We start from the raw sequence: 23965 nt of genomic DNA, 5'->3' as shown, positions 1-23965 counted from the left end.
CGCAGTTTAACTTTCTCATTTTTGAACTGGGACTTCCTCACGCAGGTTTCGATGGTCTTGTTTGTGTTTATTTTTCTGGCTGAGAGGAGAAGCACTTCCTTTCTTCAACTTAATAGCTATCTTCCAGCTACTGCCTCACTCTCTCTCCGCTGTTAGAGGGACACCACTGACTTCTTGTTTTAAATTTAATTGCTACTTTCAGCCAGCGATGCAGCCCCCATCCCAGCATTGTCTGGGCTCCTGGGTCAGCTCCACCAAGTCCTGCTGGGCTCGTCTTCCTCATTCCGGACTTCACCCTTGTCTTGCTAAACTACATGTCATTTCTTCAGAATGGATGCATGGGAAATAAAATTTCTGAGTTCTTCCATGTCTCAAAATTACTTTATTTTGCCTGCATGCTTGGTTGATCATTTGGCTGCATACAGAATTCAGTAATTATCTCAATTTTCTGCCAGGGTCAGTTTTCCTGTTTGTTTTTCTTGGTCTTTCTCATTCCTGCTGCTGGTTTTCTTCAGAGAGCTGATGATCTCTGGTTGACCACTCGTATTTGAGAATGAGGCACAGAAGGGCCAACTGATGGAACTCCAGATGTGAGGGTGGCAGTCTTCCATTCGGGACTGGCGGGAGGGAAGCTGGGCTCTGCCCCCAGTCCCAGAGGGTGGGCGCTATGCTAGAATACTAGGGTCCCTCCCCTGCTTCAGCTGTCCCTGAACAGCTTATCACACAACTTCGGAAAAGAGCCTGAAGATAACTTCCTAACAGCCCGTCAAGCTCCCAGTGCCAGGCTGGGCATGGTCAGCAATGGTAACTCATTATTTTCAGCCAACTCCTCCCTCCCACTCCATTCCCAAGTACTAGACTTCCTCAAGCATCTTGCTTTCATTCTGGTTGTGACTCTCCATCTGTTCCAGTTTTGGCCTCTGTTTCTTCAGTGAAACTTCCATCCACTTCTGCCCTCTTGTCAAAGGGTGGCCTCTGCTTCTCTTCACCACCATGGTTTGTGCTATGCTGCCTTAACCACTGGATTAGTGGAGTACTGGGATGGAAGAGGGGTGAACATGTGGCTCAGTCTGCTGGCTTAATCCAGAAGTTGCTATGGGAGGTTAATCAGATAAAAGGGATACAGGGAATGACTTCAGAGTTTTAAGCACTGCTGTGGATAAAGTTTCAGCACTGTTGAAAGGCCCATGCATGCATAAACACCCGGTACAGATTCCTGCATGCTTGTTACCCCTTTTCACACAGGGGGACTCTTGAGGCCAGAACCTCTTATAATTCTCCTAGATTCTAGCAGTAATTCCATTTGCCTAATAGACCACAAAATAAGAGGCCAATAAATTCTGGGCAATGAAAATGGTCCATTGAAATAAGCTCCAGATTCCAGAATCGCTGAAGTCCTAAGAGCAGGGGACCCACCCACTCTTTTTTTCTGATTGCAAAATGCAATCAGAGGCTGTCTGTCCTTTAAGCCAGCCCCTTGGAGAACACAGACAATCAGACACAATCCCTCCACTGAATAAGCTTATAGGCCCTGAAGGTGTTTTGTTTCGGTGTTCATCAAGCCAGGGATATGTACACAAGTTAGGGTCCCAAGGAAATGTGACTGTAATCGGAGTACATTGGCTGCAAGTGTACGTTAGCTGATGAGGCCTTAAAGAAAAGCCAAGCATATCTGGTCCCAGGTCCATGCAGACATGTCCATCCATTTGACTCACCCACTGCCGGTCAGCAGCTTTGAGGCAAGTTGCACATTAGAGGCGTATTAACTTGATTTCCTTGCTTCTGGAGGCCAACAGTAGGAATCATTAATGATGGGACTCCTGATTTATAGGGACTTGCTGAAAAATAGACAATGTTTGTGTTTCTTCCCCCAACTCACTCCCACTTTTATGAGCGCTGTTAAGTTTCATTTCAGCATGTTAAGTAATTTGTGACTCACTGAAATGAAACTTAACTCAGTCCTCATAAAACAGAGTAAAATGGTATTTTCGTGTTTCATGTTATGGTTTGAATCAGCCTGCTATTTGGAGCTTAGTGGAATCTTCTCAAAATGCCATTTTGGAGCCTCTCATCCCTGCCATTCCCCACCAACTAGTCACCATGTTTCTCAGAATTTCCCAGAACTCCTTCTGCTACCCCAAAATAGCAAAATTTATAGCTAAAGGAACAGTGGGAAAAGCTAGCAAGTAAACCATGGCAACATTTCTGGAAGTGCTGTCTTACATAAAATTTGGATGATTTCTACCTTTTATCCACTATGATAATGGATAGATAACGACATTGATGAATAGGTACAGACCCTCTGCTCACAAAACCCCTGAGATATCTTTTTATTACTATTACTCTTCTTCTCTTTAACCAATATTCCTTGCCTTACTCATCCACAAGGACCACAGAAATCCAGAACTTTCCACTTTGGCAATCACTGTAACTAGGCATAAATACTGTATTTGTACTTAATTTCTTAGTCTTATTTAAATATGCTCAATGTTATTATAAAACTTCATTAACTCTGACTTTACTAATTTGGATTTTTGTGAGAATTGAGTTAACCTTGGGCTAAAGTTAACCTTCATAGATTCTCTCTGAAGAATGAGCACTCTTAGAAAAATTACAGATGGGATTTTTAACTTCCTTCAGAAAGCAAGTTGTTTCTCTCATGAGGTGCTTGCTGGCAGGTGTGCTGCCATATCCCAGGACAGTGGTCCTTTTGCTAGGACTGGTGGGCGGCCTGGAGGCAGTGGGTCTCTGGGATGCTTCCAGGTACAGGAGATGGTACTTCCAAGAACTGGCAGGCAGCTGTCTCCCCATTGTCAGGGTGAGGCTCTAAGGAGCGTGAGCCCCACCTGCTGTACAGCACTGTGAAAGGGGCCACCGTCTGCGCCGCCGTGCTCTAGAGCCCCCTGCCTTGAGGGGTCGTGTTTGGTTAGCACTAAGTCTCAGCGCAGGATGAGTAAATGCAAATGATGAAGATGGTGGTAGAGGCATTTGAGATGGACTAGGGGGTGGAATGGGATGCGGGTGGGAATGGGAAGGCGAGGGTACACATGTCATTCGTGTCACACCCAAGTGCAGGGCAGGCTCTGGTTTGATGGTGCCCTGATGACTGCACACTTAAGGCTATTGAAATATCTTGAGTGGCATCTCAAAAACCCTGCTGTACTCACTAAAGGACTGAGAGTTTCACTGTCATGGTATGGGGGAGATTCCCTAATTGAAAAGGCTGCAGTTAGAACCAAAGTCACGGAAGGGGCACACTGGCACTGATCGCTTAGAGCTGAAATCATGTCTGGCCACTTAACGTGGACCGCACTGGCCAGAAAATTTCAGGATTCTTAGAAATGTTTCCACATTGATAAGAACACTGCAGAAGATGCTGGTGAGAGGCTGGAGGTGGCTCAGCTGGTGCTGCTCTAAAGAATACAAGTGCTTTTAACTTGGGAAATGTTTGCTAAAGGAACATACGTCATTGGGCTGCACCATGGCCCATGCAAGTGTATAATTTAGGACAGAAACAGATCTTGCACTTGGCTTGCTAGCAGGTTTACCAAAGAACCAGAACCATCAGCCATTTTTCTTTCAATGATAATGATAAGATCATTGTTCACATCTCCGCCAGAGGCTCTGCCCATTCTTTGCTACAATGCAGCAGCCCTGAGGGCCTGTCGCCCCTCCTTCCCTGGGAGGATGCCTGGCCAAGACTCTGGGGCACCAAGTGTCTATCACCCCTACATATTCGTATTTGATAACAAAGCCAGGCAGTGCCAAAGGAGTCTGGATACTGTCAAGTTTTTCCCTGAAAAATCCTAGTCTTAGACTAGTTTGGACTTTGCAGGGAAAAAAATCCACTAGGGTTGAAATGGTCGGACACCCTCCCTCCCTCCTTTCTCTTTTTGTATTCTTAAATGACATCTTTCATCACGCTAATGAATCACAGACATCCAACATCAGGATGGGTTTGGGGATTATATTCCAATGGGTGGAGCAGTCCCCAAAAGCCAAGCACAGTCACATCCCCAGGTACCACCTGTGAAGGCATCTGCTCAGTTTTACTATATCTTTTATAGCTAAACAAGCACAGCTTGTCCAAAAACGTATGTTCGTATACATCTTCCAGTCCCACCTAGTAGTCTATCTGCTCTTCCCTTTGTCATGATGTCTAAAGTTACTCCAAATTTTTTGAGATGACCCATGTTGCCACTACTCTTGCAGCACCTCAACTCTTGGGTGGCCTGCACTTGGGCCTCATGCTCAGTCACTGCTGAGGGAGGAAGGGGTGCCAGGCTGCAGGTGGCAGCACCACCAATGCAATTCCTCACCCAGGCCCCCGCCACCCTGAGCCCCTCTGGAGGGAGCCTCCCCTCCAAAGCCCTGCCAAGGACACAAGGAAAACACGTCACCTGGCACCTGCCGTGCACACAGAGGTCGGTCTCGTAGGGCCCGCAAGGCGTGCCGTCCAGGACCCTGTCGGCCACCAGCAGCGGGGACTCCTTCCCGAGGGGCGAGCAGTAGAGTTCACACGGCTTATCTAAGGAGGGAAAGGGGTGGACGTTGACGTGGGATGGGGTTTGGGGGCCATGCAGGGTGCAGATGCACATGAGCGACAGGCCAGCCCAAGAGACGAGAAGTCGGCATGGGATCAAGGTCACAGGTACATGGCACATGTTGCACCCAGCCCTTGGAACGCGTGAAACAGAAAATGGAGAAATCAGGTGAATGACATAGAGGTGAGGGCACTGTGGGCTTTTCTGTACCTTGTTCTCTTTATCCTTTGCAAAGACACAGTATTTCTTTTTCCTTAAGGTATTAAAAATACCAGGCAGAACAAACATTTTGTGGTGTGCTAACCTCTAAGCAAGTTGACTATGTATGAAGGGTGAGCCTGGGGTGGGAAAGGGGGAGGAGGCGAACAAGAAGGCCTCCCAGTGAGGGGAGCAGGCCCAGGGGTGTCTCCATGGCAGTGGCTTTTGCTAACGCTTTAGTGCTCCCCAGCCTCTGGATAAAAGCTGCAGGGCTGTGGTATGTGGTAAGAAGGCCCTGGAAGAAACGGAGCAGGAATAAGGAAGAGAAAGGGGAAACAGAATCCTCTAGGACAACTTGTAAGAGCCATGTCCCCAGGCAGGATGGAAAACCTGGTTTCTGCTGCTGCTGGAACGAAGTGAGCTCCCAGAACATGCCAAGATCTCACGCCTTTGCCTAGATTGTTCCCTCTGCCTGGAAATCCCTCCCTGCACTTAGCTTTCTGGAAGATTCCTGGCACCCCAGAAACTTCCACTCCAGAGTTCTCTCTTCTCATGCCACCTCTGACTTGGACTCTTTATTTGCACTTTGCACACTCCTCCATTAAAGCCCTCAAATCCTACCGTCCTATAATTGTTTGAGCAACTCCCATATACAAGGGGATTTCTTACAAGGCGGATCCTGTTGCTACAGGAGTTTGAAGAGGATGGATTGTAATTACCTTTAGATTGAAGAACTGATGGAAATGGGAGCCCTTGGAGGACAAGGAACTGAACTTTCATCTTTTATCCTCAGGTCAGTCCCAGGACCTGGCTCACAGAAGGTCTTGGTAAATATTTTCATCTTTCTATATAAACTTTAGAGTCAGTTTGTTGATATACCCAAAATAACTTGCTGGAATTTTCATCAGGATTGCCCTGAATCTCTATATCAAATTGGAAAGAATTGGCATCTTGATATCTTTCCATTGATATGGAATATCTCCCCATTTTTAAAATTGTTTTAGTTCATTCATCAGAGTTTTGTAGTTTTCCTCATATAGATCTTACACATATTTTGTTAGACTTATACCTAATTATTTCATTTTGGGGGTGCTAATGTAAATGGCATTGTGCTCTTGTTTTAAGAATTTCAGCAGTGTTCCTTTTATTTTTTATTTTTATTTTTTGGCTGCACGGCACAGCATGCAGGATCTTAGTTCCCCGACCAGGCCTCTGTAGTGGAAGCGCAGAGTCTTAACCTCTGGACTGCCAGGGAAGTCCCTGGCGTTGTTTTTTTAATTTCAAACTCCACTTGCTCATTGTTGTTATATAGGGAAGCGACTGACTTTCGTACATGTACCTTATATCCTGCAACCTTGCTATAATCCCTTACTAGTTCCAGGAGGTATTTTCTGTTGATTCTTTTGGATTTTCTACATAGATGATTATGTCATCTGCAAACAAAGATAGTTTTCTTTCTTCCCAATCTGTATACAGTAAGTCCCCTACATATGAACCTTTAAGTTGCGAACTTTCAAAGATGCGAATGTATTATAAACCTATTTCAGTACAGTACTAAATAGCCGATTGTGTTAGTTGGGTAACCTAGGCTAACTCTGTTGGACTTACAAACAAATTGGACTTATGAATGTGCTCTCAGAACTGAACTTGTTTGTATGTAGGAGACTTACTGTACCTCTTATTTCCTTTTCTTGTCTTATTGCATTAACTAGGACTTCCAGTATGATGTTGAAAAAGTAGTGGTGAAAGGGGACTGCCTTGCCTTGTAATTGATCTTTGTAGGAAAGCTTCAGGATTATTTATTTTTTAATAAATGAATGGATTTTGTTCTTTTGTACACAACTGAGAAAGATAAATGCACCTTTTCTCTCTTTCTCTCAGTCACCGAATTCTAATGTGGTTTATACAATTATTTTGCAAAGGAACTTTCAGAGAGAGAAACACCAACATCTTTGTGCTGTCTCTGCAAGGCCCTTTGTCTCCACCATGAAACTTCCCCAGTGGGTCCTTCTGGTGGTCTCAGGTGAGCAAGGGCAGGGGTGAAAAAAAAAAAGGCTTCTAGAGCTGACTTGGCCTCAGTAGACCATGGCATCCTAGCTGGAGAGTTCTTGTCAGAGCAGACATGTTGTCTTATCGAGGTTCTGGAGCTTTTGTGATAGGGGGACATTCACTAAACTGTCACTGTGGTCAACAGCTTTCTATAGAGCTCCTCTCCCATGGAGCGCTGCTGATCAACATGATCAACAAAATAAGTCTTGTCTTAGAACACTAGAAAGAAGCTACAGGGGCACAGTGGAGATGTTCAACTTGGCTGTTCCAGTTAGCGGTGGAGGGAAAAATCTGCTGTGAAGGGTAGATTCCCAGGTAAGCAAAGTAACAATGATTTGTTTATTCATTTAACAAACATGGATGGAGCCCCTCTCTCACACAAGGCACTCTTTTGGCACTGCTTGGGAAAGAAAGATGAGTCATGCATGCCTTTCAAGGCCCTGGTGGTCTTATAGACAAGTACACGGCAAATCCCCAATGAGGCAGACTGTGAAAAGCTCATGGGTCTGATCTGAGCTGTCAGACGACAGGGCATACTAGAAGGAATGATCCATTTCTCCAGCTGGCAAGCTGGGGGCAGTTGTCCCTCCATTTAGATGGAATAACCCAAGATGGTAGCCAGTGAAAGGAGAACTATGGGAGACTGAAATGTAAACTGAGATCAGGTTCTGGGAGGCTAACTTGACAAGATTTTGGAGGTGCTCTTTAGGACCCTGAGGTTTCCTTTGAGCATCTCAGAGAGCCACTGAGACAGAGGCAGCACACAGCCCCCATCTTGAATGGATGGGTATACCTTCTCCACATACTGGGCTTCCTCTAGTGTTTCACTGTAAGGATGGATCCCTTGGACAAAGCAGTTTCAAAACTATGGATTACATTTAAACTGAAGTGCTGCCTCAATATCTGGAGTCACTGAGCTTTGAGGAGATTCATTCAGTAGCAGTAGTAATGATGATGGTGCCATGCAGCATGCTAAGTAGTGTCTACGCATTTCAGGTGGGTGCTGTCATCATTCTATCTTACAGACGAGCGCACAGGCTCAGAGAACGTGCATGGCTGCCCAGAGTCCCTCAGTTGGCAGAGCCAGACCCTGGCCTCTTCGTCCCATCCTGGTTTCTTTCCACCATCACTGTTTTCTTTCTGAACGGAGAACTCTGGGGGTCAAAGATACCAAGGGGGCAAAATGGTGCTGCTGAAAACAAACCGCCAGTTTTATGAATGTTTATGAGTGTATACTCTGATTTAGGCAGAGATGAAAATGGGATTTGGGTAGAAAAGTAGAGGCTCTTTTGAGGTAAGTTAGAAAGACCAGACTTGAAAGGGATGAAGATCCCTTTCTGGGCTCTTTGGTGTGAACATCAGGGAAGTAGAGACTCTGCAAAGCAGGTGGTCCCAACCTCAGATGGAGGGGATTCTGACCATGACCCCAGGCAACAAGGTACACTCAACTCCACCTGTATTCCACTCTCCCACCTGCAGACACCATCCCCTGTGGCTACAGTAGTCTGGGAGCCCCAGGCCCCACAACAGAGTCCAGAGGTAATACTTCCTTCCTCTGCTCAGCTGGAACTCCCTCCATTTGTCCATCTCCTTTCCTGAGGATTCTGCTCAGAACTCAGGGCACCTCACACCTCTAGGAAGGTGTAGCACTATGTCCCAAAGCAACTCAGGATAAACTTTATAAAACTCGAGGCAGCTCAGAACCTCTCGAAATTCTCTGAATATTCCCCTCCAAGCTGCCCTGGGTGGGCAATTAATCTCCTGATAAATGACATGAGGTGTTGGATTTCAGCTTTGGGCAGTGTCAACACTCCTACATCCACAGTTGTACAGAAGGAGGTCAAATCTTCTTAAAAGTTATACAACCATACACTCTAAGGAAAGAAGCTTGGAACATCCCTCTTGCCTGGCTGATGTGTGCTGAGATTAAATTCGGATTGAGGCTGACTGTTTGGGGTGGGTCCCAGCTTCTCACTGGTTCACTTGTCGTCAGGACTTACACTTGGATGGGGAAGCCACAGACAGGGAATGTGAGATGGACTTGGGGTCTTAAGAGCCACACCACCACATCTGCTTGGTGGGGGCTTGGAGGGCTCCCCCGCTGTGCTCCAGGATGCGGATGGTGCAGACAATACTTGTGGCTCTTAGTGCTCTTGTTCTTTCTCTGCCAGTGATTACAAACTCTTACTAAGGTGGAGACACTAAGGTTGAGGTCATCACAGGTGCTCACCCCAGCCCTTCCTGGCCCTCTGTGGGGTATACACGCTGAGGAGGCTGCTCAGCTCCCTACCCCCAAAGCTGCTCACCATGACCCCATAGCCAGGCCTCAGCTGATTGGACCAGCAGTGGCCACATGACTGTGGCTGGGCCAATCAGAGTCTTTCTCCCCACCACAACCTCATAGGCAGGCCTCATGGGGCCTCAGTTGATTGGACCAAGAATGGCCACCTGACCACAGCTAGACCAATCAGTCTCTCTCTCCTGGGAAATCAGCACTGAAATTAGATAGAGAGGTTCTGTCTGCTCATGGTTGATGATGGGTCTCTAAGAAGTCTACACTTCCTCATCCACAATTCAGAAATTCAAAAGCTCTGAAAACTGCAAGCATTTTTTTTTTAAACATATTTGGCAGATACATTAGACAGCAAAATTAGCCTTGACTGACGTGAGACTGTTGGTAGTACTCAGTATCCCACTTAGAGACTGTTCATGGGTTGCCTGGTAGAGATGTCTGTGTGTCTGACTGTGGGGTGCTTCCCAGGACCCCACTGGGATATTAAATAATATATATTTGATGCATGTTGTTATTTTTCTAACACCTAAAATGCTCTGGACTCCCAACCACATCTGGCCCCAAAGGATTTGAATACAGGATGAAGACTTCATAAAAGGTGCAGTGGGCTGCCCATCAGCCTGTACGCGGACAAGTTGTGAGAAAGTCAGTCTGTAGCAGGAGCAGGAAGAAATGGGTCACAAACGCAGGCTGTGGTGAACACGGAGAGAAGGTCCTGACATCTTCAGAGGCCCTGGCCCCAGACCTTCATCCCGGCCCTGGGGACCTGTGAGATACCCTGCATCTTTGCAACCACTCTCTTTTTCATTAAGCAGCTCTAGCTGGAGTGGTCAAGCTGGAGTCAGAGAGCCCTGACCATCAGATCTTCCATCCCTTGGGAGGCTCAGACCCAGAGGGGGTTCCACCATGTCGGGGAGAGGCAGCTGGGAGAGGGAGCTGGGAAAGCACCTCCACGTCCAGACACAGCCTTTGCCAAGGCCTCTGACACTTCAATGGGCACGTGGCCTGCTGGCCTGGGCGGGGAGGACTAAACTCTTGAAGGCTTCCACTTAAATGAGATTCCACAGGGAAAGCAGAAAGGGGGTGGGTTTGGCAACAGGCCATCTCAATGGGTTTCTGTCTAAAGGCTTTTCCACTTAGAAATATTTTCTAAGGAAAGTCTTTGTCTTCTTTTGGAGGTGGTACGAATTTGTGGTCCTGAGCCCTCCCTTGGAAAATCTACCTCTGCAAGAATTCCCTTTTTTTTTTTTTCAATAAGAGGAAAAAGAAAAAAATATAGCTTCCCCTTTCTTGAACTGTGCGTCACTCGCCAAAGAATTCCACAGCGATAGCAACTCTATGAATAGGGCAGTCATAATGGGCTTCAGAAGAGCCCAGAGCCCAACCACAGGAATCGTTCCTCTCATGGCTGAGCTAGAATTGTGCCTTTTATAAACCGAGTTGTGAGAGGAACACTTATAATCTCTATTCTCCCCCTACCTTCTGAATTGGGCATTTATTATTTTGTTTTTATCCTCATGAAACGCTCCTTAAAACAAAACAAAACAAAAAAACCGCTGGCTTCTGTTTATATTTGAGAAGGAAATGAAACCAAATATGCAAGAAGTCATGACAATTCCACCCCAGAGGGGGATGTGTCAAGCTACCCTTGCAAAGCCCTGTACTTGGGGTCTCTCCTTCAAAGGCAGAGTGCTTACTGTCCTTATCAAGTAGGGTTCCACTTTTCAGATCAAAGGTGGTGGCACTCTGGCTGTAATTATTTATTGCTTTGGCAGAAACAAAAAGCGAGTGGGTAAAAACACATTCTGAACACAATGAGCTTCCCCAAATAGCTGTACTTGGAGGCTTCCTGTAAGGGGGATCTGGGCAGACATCAGCCTCAGCCTCTGTAATGATAAGGAACCAAGGAGCTCAGTGATCCAAAAGTGGTTAGAAGTAAAATAGAAGTTTAATCTGGACTTGGAGAAATCTGTGGAAAAACAGACATTTCAGTGGGATTTCTGCATTGCATAAATGAGGCAGGAAAACTGAAAACTGGAGCAAGAGACCAAGGAAAGAATAACACGGCCTTGCACATGGCAGAGAGGAAATGAGAGTGGGTGAGTCCGTCTTAGACCTGACCTCTTCTTGCTCCCAAGACGTGGGAGAGGACAGACAGGGGACCTAAACCATCCTTATCTGGTAGTCTGGGGATGGTTGAAGGTTTGGAAATGAAGCTGCTTCTCATCAAAACCTGCCACTGCGCTGCAAACACGGCAGCCCCTGCCAGCAATATCTTCCTTCCGATTAGGGGTCCGAGTGCACCTGGGACGTCTAGAAGCCTCAAATGTCTTCCTGCATCAGATGAATGCCCAGGCAGAGCCACAAGGCTCTTTTGTGAGCCCCAGCTTCCAGCTGCCTGTCCCCTGTTTGGGAGCACGGGTCTCCCTCTCCCTAGTCTGCAGGGAAAGCCGAGGGTGTGAAGGCTCCATCTCCCTGGAAATCTGCTGGTTAGGCAACAGGGTGGCTATAATCACACAGCTCCCAGAGGTAGTGGTCTTTGTAAAAAAGGAAAACGTCTGGGGGAGCTCCCCGATGCTTTAAAATGAGCCCGCGGCGGGGTGGGCTGGTATTCTCTGCTCTGGTTTAGAACATCCCACGTCAGTTTGAAGGTGACGGGTCAGGTTGTTGGGTTAAAAGCTGCGGATCTGAGGCCAGTATTCCCTGTGCTGCCTGGGTCTACCCCCGTCACAGTTATGCACGCTTGAGCTTGTAACAGAGTGTATATTTCAGAGGTTCTTCAGATCACAGGGAAGAAACCTAAGTCCTGGCACAGGAACCTCATTCTCCTGCAAAGTATTCTGCCTCCTGCAAAATACTTCAGAGGCTGTGTAAAAATCAGGCCCAGTTGCTTGAGTTCTTATTGAAGCATCCTCACTCAGCACTCGTGAAATCTTTCTGTCTTACTGGAAGCCAGCTGGTTATCTTCTGAGTCAGCTCCTCCGGAACTGAGCTCAGTTCCCTCCCTGCTCCTCATGCAGCAGCTTAGACATGTCACGTAACCTGTAACCTCTCACCTTCTGCACGGGTGGTTTTGCATATTTAATGAGATGATATGAGCAGAGCTAACTTGAGCCTGGCACATGGTATGCTCCATAAATGGGACCATGTTGTCATCATTATAACACACTCTTGTTTCCTGAAGATGAACAGAATTTTAAGCATAAAAAACCCTGAACTAGGCCCTGGGAGATCCTTATGGACAATAAACAAACATCACATATCCTATAGACCTGATACCCCACCTCGAATTTTATCAGCCACTGGAAATGCTTGTAATGTCCAGTGGGCAGAGTCTCTTGATTTGGGAGAAAACTCTGGGAAAGAAAATGTGACCTGTGCTTATTATCATCTTCCCCAAGTTGTAAACTGTCCTGGAACAAAACAAATACAAACACATAGATACAATAAACAGAGTAGTGGTTACCAGAGGGGAAGGGAGGTAGGGGGAGGGTAAAGAGAGTCAACTGTATGGTGATGGATGGAAACTTAACTGCTGGTGGGGAGCACACTGTAGTGTATACACAAGTGAAAAATATAGTGTTGTACACATGAAATTTACATAATGTTATAAACCAATGTTACCTAAGTTAAAAAAAAAAAAACAACTTTACCCAAACACTCCAGTCAAGGAGTAAGAGCCAATCCAAGATGAACCAAGAAAAGAAATGCAAGAAAGCCTCACCACTGGAAAGAGAAACAGCAGACACACAAACCCGCTGTCCTGCTCCTGCAGAGCCTCGCTCTCCTCAACGCTGGCCTGGGCCCAGCAGCACAGGGTATTAGATGGCAGGCTGCCAGCGCACCCGCCTTGCTATGAACAGAACGGGGGTAGGGGGCGGGCAGGAGGTATCTGGTCCACTGCCTGCCTCACAGCTGCTTTTGGGAAATCTCAGAGCTGGGTCATCCAAGTTCAACTCCCTGTGGCTCCACGGCTGAGCTGGGCAGGACTGGAGTGTCCTCTTGGGTGGACTGTGGGGGTGGGGATGCCCTGTGGGTTCTCCTAGGAGGTGTTTATGGTCTTGGGGAGCGGGGGAGGGAGGCCGCTCTGAAAGGATGCACCATATGCCTTTACCGTCAACCACCACTGCTGTCAGCAGGCCCTTCTTCTTGCTGCTCAGCCGGTCATGCATCTGGCACTGCTGGTCACGGAAGCTGGGCAGGCCCTTGGGGCAGGGCAAGTTCTCACAGACCGCGTGCTCCACACTTGCGCCCAGGCAGTGCGTGCCTCCAGGCCCCGGGCTAGAAGGAAGAGAGTGGTCTGCGTTAACCAGACAGGCTGCGGAAATAGCAGGGGTGCTCGGGGTTCGGCCTCTCTTTCCGGAGGGGGAAGGGGCAGGCGAAGTTTCCAAAGCAATCCCCCTCTCCTCTTACACACCAACTCTCAGCAATCCCAGGCCCACGATGATGACATGTTAAGTGAGCCATCAGAAAAATGCATCCAAGAACTGTAAATCAAGGTCATCTGGAATTAGAATACAGTGAGGATCAATCAGTTCACCAAGACGCACAAATTGTGTCTTTCATCTGAACTTACAACTTGACCATCTGTAACACTGAAAACCCCAAGGGGAATTTTTGGTGTGTGTGGGTTTTTTGATTTTTTGTCTCCTACAAAATGAAGACTTTTAAGTGGCTCCTAGCTATACTCCAGAGGTCACTAAGTTTCAGGATGGGTAAATAAATAGCTCTCATTTACTCTGTAATGAAAAGAATAAGAATGACTAATTCACTTGTTCATGGGCTTTGGGTAGAGACCAGCCGGATCCCAGTTTTGCACCCTTTACCTGGCAAGCGTGAGACCACACGTGCTCCATGCTGTGGTCTTGGGTCCTAGATGCTCTGTGCTTAGTCTGGGGCTTTAACCAGTGCTGGAGACCCAGTTGTGTTCTCTGGCCATGTCTGCACATGGGAGGGGCACTAAGGAGGAGCAGCAGGACCCTGGCCTAGCTGGCTGACGCTGTCTCTGCCCGGCTCTTCCACGAGGCCCTGGATGTCCTCTTAGGACTCTGACCTGGGCAACCTCAATGGTACCCTTCACCTCCACGATGCCAAGAGCATCACGATGGAGTAAGACTGTCCCCACCCCCTCGCACCATTCCCCCGGCACATTTTTATTGAAATTCAGCACAAATCACACCTGCTCCACTCAATGACTTTTCACAAACTGTACACACCTGTTAGCAAGGTGACATTTTTTGATACACTAACTATTTCATTTTGAATATTTCCTTTCCTCTCTCTGCCATTTCTTGTGTTCAGACAGTAAGACCACCCTATGATGATTGCCTTATGGAAGAGATATGACAGCAGAAGGGGGCAAAAGTCTTTAGGCTTTTGTGTCACAATAATCTACACCAGGAATCCACAAACTTTCTCTGCAAAGGGCCAGACAGTCCATTTTTTTGGCTTCGTGGGCCACGCAGTCTCTGTTGAAACTACTCAATTCTGCCACTGCTGGCCAAAAGCAACAAAAGACAATGTGTAAACAAAAGGGTGTGGCTATGTGCCAATCAAACTTTATTTACAAAACCAGTGGTGGGCCAGATTTGACCCATGGGCCATAGCTTGCCAGCCCCTGGTCTACATAAATGTGTTCAAGGAAACATCTGGAGTAGGAGGAAAGGCACTGCTCATACCTCCATGCCCACCTCATACACCCCAGACAACAAACACCTCTCCCACCTGGGAGTGGAGGCAGCCTTGAGAGATTACATACGCTAGGGGCTCCACAGAGGGTTCTGAGTTTTGATCTCAAAGTTAGGGAACAGCAAAACCTCTCTAAGACATCTGAGAAGAGAGGGATCCTTTGTTCGTTTGCCTGCCCATAGTACCAGGGAGGCAGCTAGAGCTCAGGGAAACGACCGCATGGCATGCTCGGATAGGTGGAGCCTCAGACCACCTCCCCAAGAGCCCCAGGCCCAAGTGCCAAGTGTGGGTAGATGAATGTATTTCTGTGCCACAAACCATGGTGCAGAAGGAACAGAGAGGGGCTGGCCCTGATGAACCATGTGGACCAGCAGGAGGGACATCTTTTCTGCAACAGGCGAGTTGCACATCCCATGGCTGGGACCAGAGAAGAAATGGGTGAGGCAGAGATGCTCTATGGTAAGAAGTTGTGGGTTGAATTATGTCCTTTCTAAAATTCATATGCTGAAGTCCTAACCTCCAGAGCATCAGACTGTGACCTTACTTGGAAATAGGACCACTGCAGGTGTAATTAGTTAAGATGAGGCCATACTACAGTAGGGTGAGCTCCTAATTCAGTGTGAATGGTGTTATTATAAAAGGGGGAAATCTGGAGATAGACACCCACAGGGAGAACGCCATGTGAAGATGAAGACAGAGATTAGGGCGATGATTCTACACTCTAAGGAATGCCAAAGATTGCCAGTAAACCACCAGATTCTCCTTTACAGCCCTCAGAAGAAGCCAACCCTTCCAAACCTTGATTTTGGACGTCTAGCCTCCAGAACTGGGAGAATAAATCTGTTGTTTATGCCACCAGTTAGAGGGTTGTTACAGCAGCCCTAGGAGATGAATACAACAGACATCACAATAACCAGATGCATCCTCAACCAAACTTAGATGCGGACTCAGGGAAAATGGGGCAAAAACTCCTGAAGTGATGAGGAATCCAACATGGACTAGAATGGAGTGCAAAACTACAAATTAGGTTGTTGCTAAAAAAATAAAGGAAGCTACATTTCCTACACACCTTAGGGTATGGACTGAGATTTGCACATGTCATGTAATTAACTTCCTGAATTGTCATCAAGCTTTTAGTTTCCTTTTTAATTTCCTCCATCAATTGAGTTTTCCAGATTTACGTCTGACTGACCCTCATATACCAACTACCTTTATGTCTCACAGCAGGTAGGTGGAGAGTAGATTAGATGTGACATAAGAGAACTCCTGGATCCAGCAGAAAGTGCGCCTGAGAGGGGGCAGCCCATGAGATACCACACGTGCCTCAGGATGCTTCCCTCCTGAACTTATCCTCTTTCTTCTCCACGTCCAATCTTCTCCCACAGGCAAGTCTCCTTTCAGCCCCCATCTGGCTCACTGCCCCATCTTCCCCACTCCCTGATCCCTAACTCTCTGCCCATCCTTAAGGATACCTCCATCCTGCAGCCTATTTTTCTTTCCTACCTGGAACCTCTCCTGACCCGGCTTGGGTCTCTGCTATGCTGCTTATCATCAACCTTGTGAAATAGTCAGCTGAGTTCCTGTTTTCCTCTTATTCCTCTGCATCCTCAAGCAGAGAATCCTACACAGGCTGGTCTTTAATAAACAGTAGTTAGACTGAATTGAACTATATTATCAGAATTTATCTTAAAAGGATCAAAAGACAAAGTGATGTCAGGGAAAATGGTGGAGTAGGAAGCACCAAGAATCTCTCCACCTGTACCAAAACTGTATTGGCAAAAACTGCCTGAAGTAACTATTTTGAAACTCTGGAGTCTATCCAAAAGCTTGTAGCCTCCAGGAGAAAGCTTGGCTGGTAAGCTGCGGCTAATTTTGGTCAATTTCAACCTTGACTGTGGTAGTGGCTATCTGTACACCATGTCCCAGCCCCATGCCAGGTAGCTGTGCCTACATTCCTGGTGTGGCTTGCTGGAGCCAGGGTGGACAATAAGGACCTTGTCCTCCAAATATCAGAGTTCTGTGTTCTGATTGCTCAGTGCTGCTTTTGATTTCTGAGGTACGGGCATAAGGGCTGGCCACCACTGCGGCAATCCCTACCAGCTGCAGCCCCTACCAGGGAATTTCAGTGAGCAATACATTTAAAAAAATTCTCTTTCTCCTTTTAGGAGCCAGATATTTAAGGATTAGGTTATTCAGAAGCAACTGCATATATGGGAAAATTTAGAAAGCCACTAGGTTTTCCCAAGAAGAGATGAAGGCTCAGAAAAGGCCAGAGAAGACCTTACACTTCTTCAGTTTGATCCCCAACACAGAGAAATTTTTCAGTAGCAAAGAAACGGTAAATCCGGGAAGAAGGAGGAGAAGCTGATTTCCAGAGGTAAATTGTAAGATTCAAATGTCCAGTTTTTAACAAAACAATCATAAGGCATATAAAAAAACAGGAAAGTATGGCCCATTCAAAGGAACAAAATACACTGGTAGAAACTGAAGGAAGCCCAGAGGTTGGGCTTACTAGACAAAAACTATAAAACAACAGTCTTTAAGATGCTCAAAGTGCTAAAGGAAGACGTAGACAAAGACAGGAAAATGATACATGAAAGAGTGAGAATATCAATAAAGAGATAGAAATTATAAACAGGAAAAAAACCTCTGAAGTTGAGAAGTACAATAACTGAAATGAAAAATTTACCAGTTGAGTTCAAAAGCAGATTTGAGAAGGCAGAAACAAAAATCAGGAATATACATTTGTTCTATGAATTTGTCCTATGAATTGAAATATTGAGTCTGGGGAATGAAAAGAAAAAAGAATAAAGAAAAGTAAGCAGAGGGGATCTGTGGGAAACCAGTAAGGGGACTAAGATACACATTATGGGAGTCTCAGAAGGAGAAAAAAGGAGCAGAGAGCTTATTTGAAGAAATGATGGCTTAAAACTTCCTGAATTTGAAGAAAGACATGAATCTACAATTCAAATAGGATAAATTCACTGAGATGCACTATAATTAAACTGTCAAAGGACAAAGAGAGAATCTTGAAAGCAGCAAGAGAGAAGCAACACATCACAGACAAGAGATCCTCAGTAAATTACAAGCCTATTTCTAATCAGAAACCCTGGAGGCCAGAAGTCAGTGGGTTGATACATTCAAAGTTCTCAAAGAAAAAAAAATCTATCAACTAAGAGTTCTATACCCAGCCAAAACTGTCATTCAAAAGTGAGGGAGAAATTAAGATATTCCCAGATAAGCAAAAGTTGAGGAAGTTTTTTACCATCAGACCTGCCCTAAAAGAAATGCTTCAAGTTCAAATGAAAGGACACTAGATGGTAACTTGAAGCCATATGAAGAATTAAAGCTCTCCAGTCAAGCAGCATGATGCTAAGCTTTATCAGAACCAGCTACTAGAGAGACCCTAGAGGAGGGACAGGCTTTGTCTCTGGTTCTGATATGTGACTTCTCCCTGTAGGCTCCTGTGGCCTGTGATGCATGCCACCTCCCTCTAGGCAGCTTCCGAGGGCAGCTTCTGAGCACACCAACACTTCGGGAAAATTCTCAGCCTGGTCTCACATGCAGTTTCTCCTTTGGACGGTTTTCCCTGACACCACTAAGTGTGACTTCCCAGAGATTTCCACCAGTGCAGCACCTCTGCAAACGTCTCCCTCATCCAGTGGGCCCTGGTTGTACCCTCTCCCACAAGTCCAAGGAATTTCAGCCCTGGGTGTGTGTGTGAGGGGGGCACCCTCATCCGTATTTGTTCCTTCCTTGGGTGCCCTGCCTCAGACCTGAAGATAGGGGCTGCTTCCTGTATCTGCTCTTCCTGTGTCTCTAGAGTTCTTTACATCTTAGCAGCTAATTCCCCAATACTACAATCACCTGTTATAGCTAATGCTTTTTTACATTAAACTTTCCCTGTTCAAAAAAAAGACCAAAAGAGTTGATTTTTCTAGTTTTCCTTTGGGTCACTATTTTGAACAACATGGGAAAAGGGAGAAACAATCCACAAGCAGCATGATTTTCTACCCAAATCATCCCAGTTTCAATATGTTGATCTGTGGCAGGACCCTGCACTCAGCCCACTCACTCCTTAAGATGGTGTCAATAACATAGGCCATCTGAGTGTTACCATGACACCAGTGAGGGCCTCCTGGGTATACACTGGTGCTGAGACCACAGAAAGAGGCCCCCTATACATGCCATAAAGAAGACAGAAGAGAATCTTTGCAGGAGGAAGGCATGTCTGACAGGAAGGTCCACAAGTAGCTTATGAACAGAAGTTCTGGGGGAAGACTTGGAGGAGGGGCCAGCTTTACCAAGGAACCCATGCTAGGTGAGTGGACCAAGCTTGAGTTGTATGGACACAGGGCCTTCAGGAGATGCTGTGTTGGGGCTGCAAACACAGGCAGGAGAGATCACCCTCCCAAAGTCTGAGGAGCAGAGGGCTGGGGTTCTCACTTACCCTGAGTTATACAGTGTGGATAAAATACAAAGCACCTAGGAAGGCCAAAATAACAGAAACCAAGCTTGACATGGCTAAAATGAAGGATGGTTACCATAATAGGATTGGTGGTAGAATAGAGTCGTCTGTTTCTGAGAGCTGATGTAGGTCCATGACCGACGCTCAGCCTTTCCCACAATGGCTGGAAGGGCTCCAAGGCTCCATGAGGACCCTTGGAAATGCAAGGGGAGGTGGCAGCATATTGAAATCTCATCCTTGAGGACATAGGTAAGAACAGAGGCACTTTCACATTAACAGTGATCATACACTAATATGCCCAGAGGGCTTACACTCTGCCTGCTCTCCATAACCGTTACCTCATTAAGTCGGCACAAAGAATCAGAAGAGGGATCCTCACTGCATCCTTCAGATGAGGAAACCAAAGCTCCAATATGTTAAATGACGCACAGCGGGGAAGTGAGTGGTGGAGATAAGAAAGTGTGACTCACAAGTGCTCCTGGTTGCAGCAGGAGCAGGTTAGGGATGGGGGCTATCCACTGGCTCCTGTGAGGCGAGGAATGCCAGCCTCACCCACTGAGACAGGCATGGGGGGTGTGATGGATTTTCAAGATGCTTCTCCAATATCAATCCCCAATTTCTATTTGTACTCTATCAGGACTTTCTTAATATGAACAAATTACAGTTAGGGGAACCACTGTCAGAAACCAGTGTCAGAACAGTGTCAGAACCACTGTCAGAAACCAGAAACCAGTGCCTGCGCCGGTCAGGCACCACAGTAACCACCTGCATGAGTTATCTTACAACACGAGGTCCTGGTAAGGGATGTAGAACTAACAAGCTACCACCATCCAGAAGAATTCGGGAAAGGTCAGAAGGAGAGAGGAGATGCCATTCCATATGTCCTGCCAACCTCCCAGAATCCTTCTCGCTGGAATCCATCTTGGCTGAGCAATGCACGTGCCACCAGGAAGGACCCTGAGTCAGAATGATTGGCCAGAGACAACCCGGAAACTAATCCCATCACCCTAAAACCCAAGACTGCGAGCCACGTGGCAGAGCAGTCCTCCTGGGTTCTCTTACCCTGCTGCTCTCTGCCTGGGCACCCCTTCCCAATAAAGTCTCTTGCTTTGTCAACATGTGTGATTCCTCGGACAATTCATTTCCGAGTGTTAGACAAGAGCCCACTCTTGGGCCCTGGAAGGGGTCCCCCTTCTTGCAACAGTAGGAGTTTAGACATAAACCCAAATGACTGGAACAGGCAGGTCACAGGAAAGGATATCCAAGTGGCAACTACAGACACAATCAGATGCTCAGCCTCACTGCTTATGAAAGAAACGCACAGGACAACCTCAACAAGATACCACTACACACCCACCAGAACGGTCAGAGTGGAAAAGACATACAGCACCGAGCACTGGGGAGGCTGGGGGCAGGTGGAAGCTTACTGCTGCTCAGGGCAAGGGGATGGCATGGCCACTCTGCAAACCAGGCCCTCACCCTGTCACACACGCACCAGGAGCCAACACGCACCTGCATGCATGCCCAGCACATGCGCTCCACCGTGATGAGCAATGCTGTGCTGGGAGCCACATACTCAAGGGTAGGTGCCCTTTCTGCACATTACACCATCAGATAGATGTTTAAAACAAGGAAAAGCATAAGGTAGAGAGGCTGGGGGGAGAACCCGGAAAGCGGAGAGAAAATTCGGAGAGAAAGCCGAGTCCCTCTGAGCTCCTGTTGGGTAGGACCGGCTCCTGCCAGGTGGGTCCCAAGGGCCCCAGGCAGACCCAGCACAGTGCAGGGAAGCACGAAGGTCTGCTCAGATGATCAGCATCACAGACAGCAGGTCTGCCCTTTCCCTGGATGACAGGCAGCATTCAGGTGGAAGGAAGAGCAAGAGGCAGCTGAGCAGCAGCGCTTTTGGGTTTTTTGCTCTGCTCTATTGAATGAAGGTAGATCAGAAGATAAAGCCACCACAGTGGTTAAGACCCGCTCACCACCCGGAGACAGGGTGACTTCAGCGTTTCTGCCTCCTGTTCTTGCACCAAGAGCTCCGAGGAGCAAGCAGGGCACAGCCGCGGGATCAAAGTGCTGCAGGGCTACTAATGCCCCCGCAGGGCAGCCGCCGTCCTAGTGTTAAGGCCTCCTCTGAAAAGCACCAAGTAACACATGGAACTTAGGCTCAAGTGCAGAAAACTGTGATTTTTAAAAACTGTCCCTGTGAGTACCTGATACGTTAAAAGCACACGTATGGGGGTTTCACTGTGGAAGCAAAAAGCCATTACAGGAACATAACTTCACTCCCCAAGGTCTTGGGAGGAGGTGGGCTGCTTTCCTTCCTGATGCTCAGGGTGTGGACGCTGTGTGGTGACCCTAACGCACTCCTGCTTCTAAGATCCACTCACCTCCCCATCCTTCCTGTGCAGAGCTGGCTTTTCACACAAGATCAATGGAGCCTTTTCTCCCCACCCTACTCCTCAGCCATCCCCCAAACACAAGCCTCCTGATGGGGTACCAGAACTCACATTAGAGATGAACTCTCTGCATTGCAGTCTTTTGGCAAAATGTCCCACTGACAGCGACACAAATTATGTCAGGAAAGGACAAGCTTAGGAAGCTGGATTAAAAACACAGATGGTCCCCAAAGCCTTGATGTTAGTTGGCAAGAAATAAAAATTCCAATAGCTGTAAAGACCAAGACTAGAGAAAAAAATGGGGGGACTCTTTTGCCAGTATTTTGGACAGTGAATAAACCAGCTGCAGAAGATGGGAAAGGTGCCAGGAATATAAAGTGAAGGGGGTGGGGAGAGGGTGGTGGGAGAGTTCCAAGTAGGAGATGTACATAGCAGTGAGATTTGGACATTCTTGGGAAATCTCAAGGCAGTGAGCCTGGTGATTTAAGGAGTGAGCCGGGAGAGGACGTTGTTTTGGTCAGAGCTTGGCTTGGGGCCTCCATCAGCTGTGCTTTGTAACAATCACCACCTCAGGCCATTCTGCAAAAGCAGGCTGACAGCTACTGCCTGGACTTCAGCAAACCCTCTCTGCTCCTGCATCTCCCTGGGAAGGAACCAGGACTGCTGCAAAGCTGCCCCCCAAGGCCAGCCCCTTCTCTTCCCGTTCACCTGGGTGGTTCCATGAAGGTGAGAAACCTTGTAGAAAACTACAGGGGAAAAAGAGCCTGTTGCTTCAGAACAGGAAATGGAGCTACACTGTTATTGCAAAAGACTGGACCGACTACCAAGGCATAACTATGATAGGAGCAAAAACATATTGTTTCTCTCACTTGGAATAAACAAAGCCAGATTATGTTTGGAGCTTGCTCTTGAGATGGCTCTGAGCACCTCTAGCTGTGAGCACAGCCGCACTGGGGCAGGGAAGGCACAGGTGAAGATGGCCCTCATGCCCAGGGGCACCTGGACCCCATTCCTGGCTGTTCACAGCTTGTGGGCCTCAGTGAGGCTAGATGGTGCAAGGGAAGGGGCCTACCTGGTGACCCACCTCCTTGGCATAATAATTCACAATAACCTTTGTGTTTTTTAAGGAAAGACAATATTAGATGTGTGTTTTGCAGCACTGGAAGATCAGAAAGTTCGCTTTTTCTCAGCAAGCATGCGTCTAGACAGTCAGGTGGTCAAGTACACATTACAGAGGGCTGGTCTGCTGTGGGCATGGAAGGAAGATGGGGCCCAACAGCTCAAAGGTCAGTGGGGGAGGACACAGTGAAAACAAGTGAGCAAATGCATATGAGTAATTATAAATCATTATAATACCTGTAACGTTAGGAAAGGGTGCTGAGAGAGCGTGTAGAGCAGGCACCCACCTCAGGCAGGGTGGTCAGGGGAGGAGACCTGTCTGAAGAGAAGACACAAAGAGGGCAAAGGAAGCCTGGAAGAGGGAAAGGAGCACCGACCCAGGTCCAGAGGTTGGGGCGTTGTGTCTGACAACAGAAAGGAGGTGCAGTAGGTTGAATAGGGTGGTGCCTTCCCCTGCAAAGACAAACCCACCCAGAACCTGCAAATGTGACCTTAACTGGGAAAAGGGTCTTGCTAGATATCATCAGGATCTCATAATTATGAGATGAGATCATCCTGGATTAGGGTGGCCCCTAAACCCAATGGCCAGTGTCCTGAGAAGAGAAGAGGTGGTGAGGAGAAGCACAGAGAAGACGTCCACATGAAGGCAGGGGCAGAGGCTAGAGTGGTAAGTCTATAGGGCAGAGAAGGCTGGCAGCCACCAAGGGCAAGGGGACAGGAGAGCAATGGATTCTCCTTCAGAGTTTCAGGAAGGAATCAATCCTGCTGACACCTTGACTTCAAACTCCTGGTTTCCAGAACTGTGACAGGATAAATTTGTATTGTTTTAAGACACCAAGGGACTTCCCTGGTGGTGCAGTGGTTAAGAATCCGCCTGCCAGCGCAGGGCACACAGGTTTGATCCCTGGTCTGGGAAGATCCCACATGCCGCAGAGCAACTAAGCCTGTGCGCCACACTACTGAGCCTGTTCTCTACAGCCCGCGAGCCACAACTACTGAAGCCCATGAGCTTAGAGCCCGTGATCTGCAACAAGAGAAGCCACCGCAATGAGAAGCCAGCGCACCGCAATGAAGGGTAGCCCCCACTCACCGCAACTAGAGAAAGCCCACACAAAGCAACAAAGACACAACACAGCCAAAAATAAATAAATAAAAAATAAAATAAATTAAAAAAAAAAGACACCAAGTCCTGGTAATTTATCATGGCAGT

General features: G+C 47.3%; 1 protein-coding gene across 8 annotated transcripts in view; it reads right to left on the bottom strand.

The window, feature by feature from the left end:
• ADAMTS17 (ADAM metallopeptidase with thrombospondin type 1 motif 17) overlaps nt 1-23965 on the bottom strand; it is a 361254-nt gene that overhangs the window by 115951 nt on the left and 221338 nt on the right. For 7 of the 8 annotated variants that reach the window (XM_067755884.1, XM_067755885.1, XM_067755886.1 and 4 more), the window contains 2 exons: nt 13199-13365; nt 4401-4528 (listed from right to left, as the gene is read on the bottom strand). In XM_067755884.1, the coding sequence (XP_067611985.1) occupies nt 4401-4528; nt 13199-13365 (295 nt within the window). The remainder of the gene's footprint in view (nt 1-4400; nt 4529-13198; nt 13366-23965) is intronic. The other variant, XM_067755887.1, reaches the window with a different exon arrangement.

The sequence above is a fragment of the Pseudorca crassidens genome, chromosome 1 (genome assembly GCF_039906515.1).
Source record: "Pseudorca crassidens isolate mPseCra1 chromosome 1, mPseCra1.hap1, whole genome shotgun sequence".
NCBI lineage: Eukaryota > Metazoa > Chordata > Mammalia > Artiodactyla > Delphinidae > Pseudorca > Pseudorca crassidens.
Note: the sequence above shows the minus strand (reverse complement) of the source record. Positions and strands in the feature narration are given on the sequence as shown.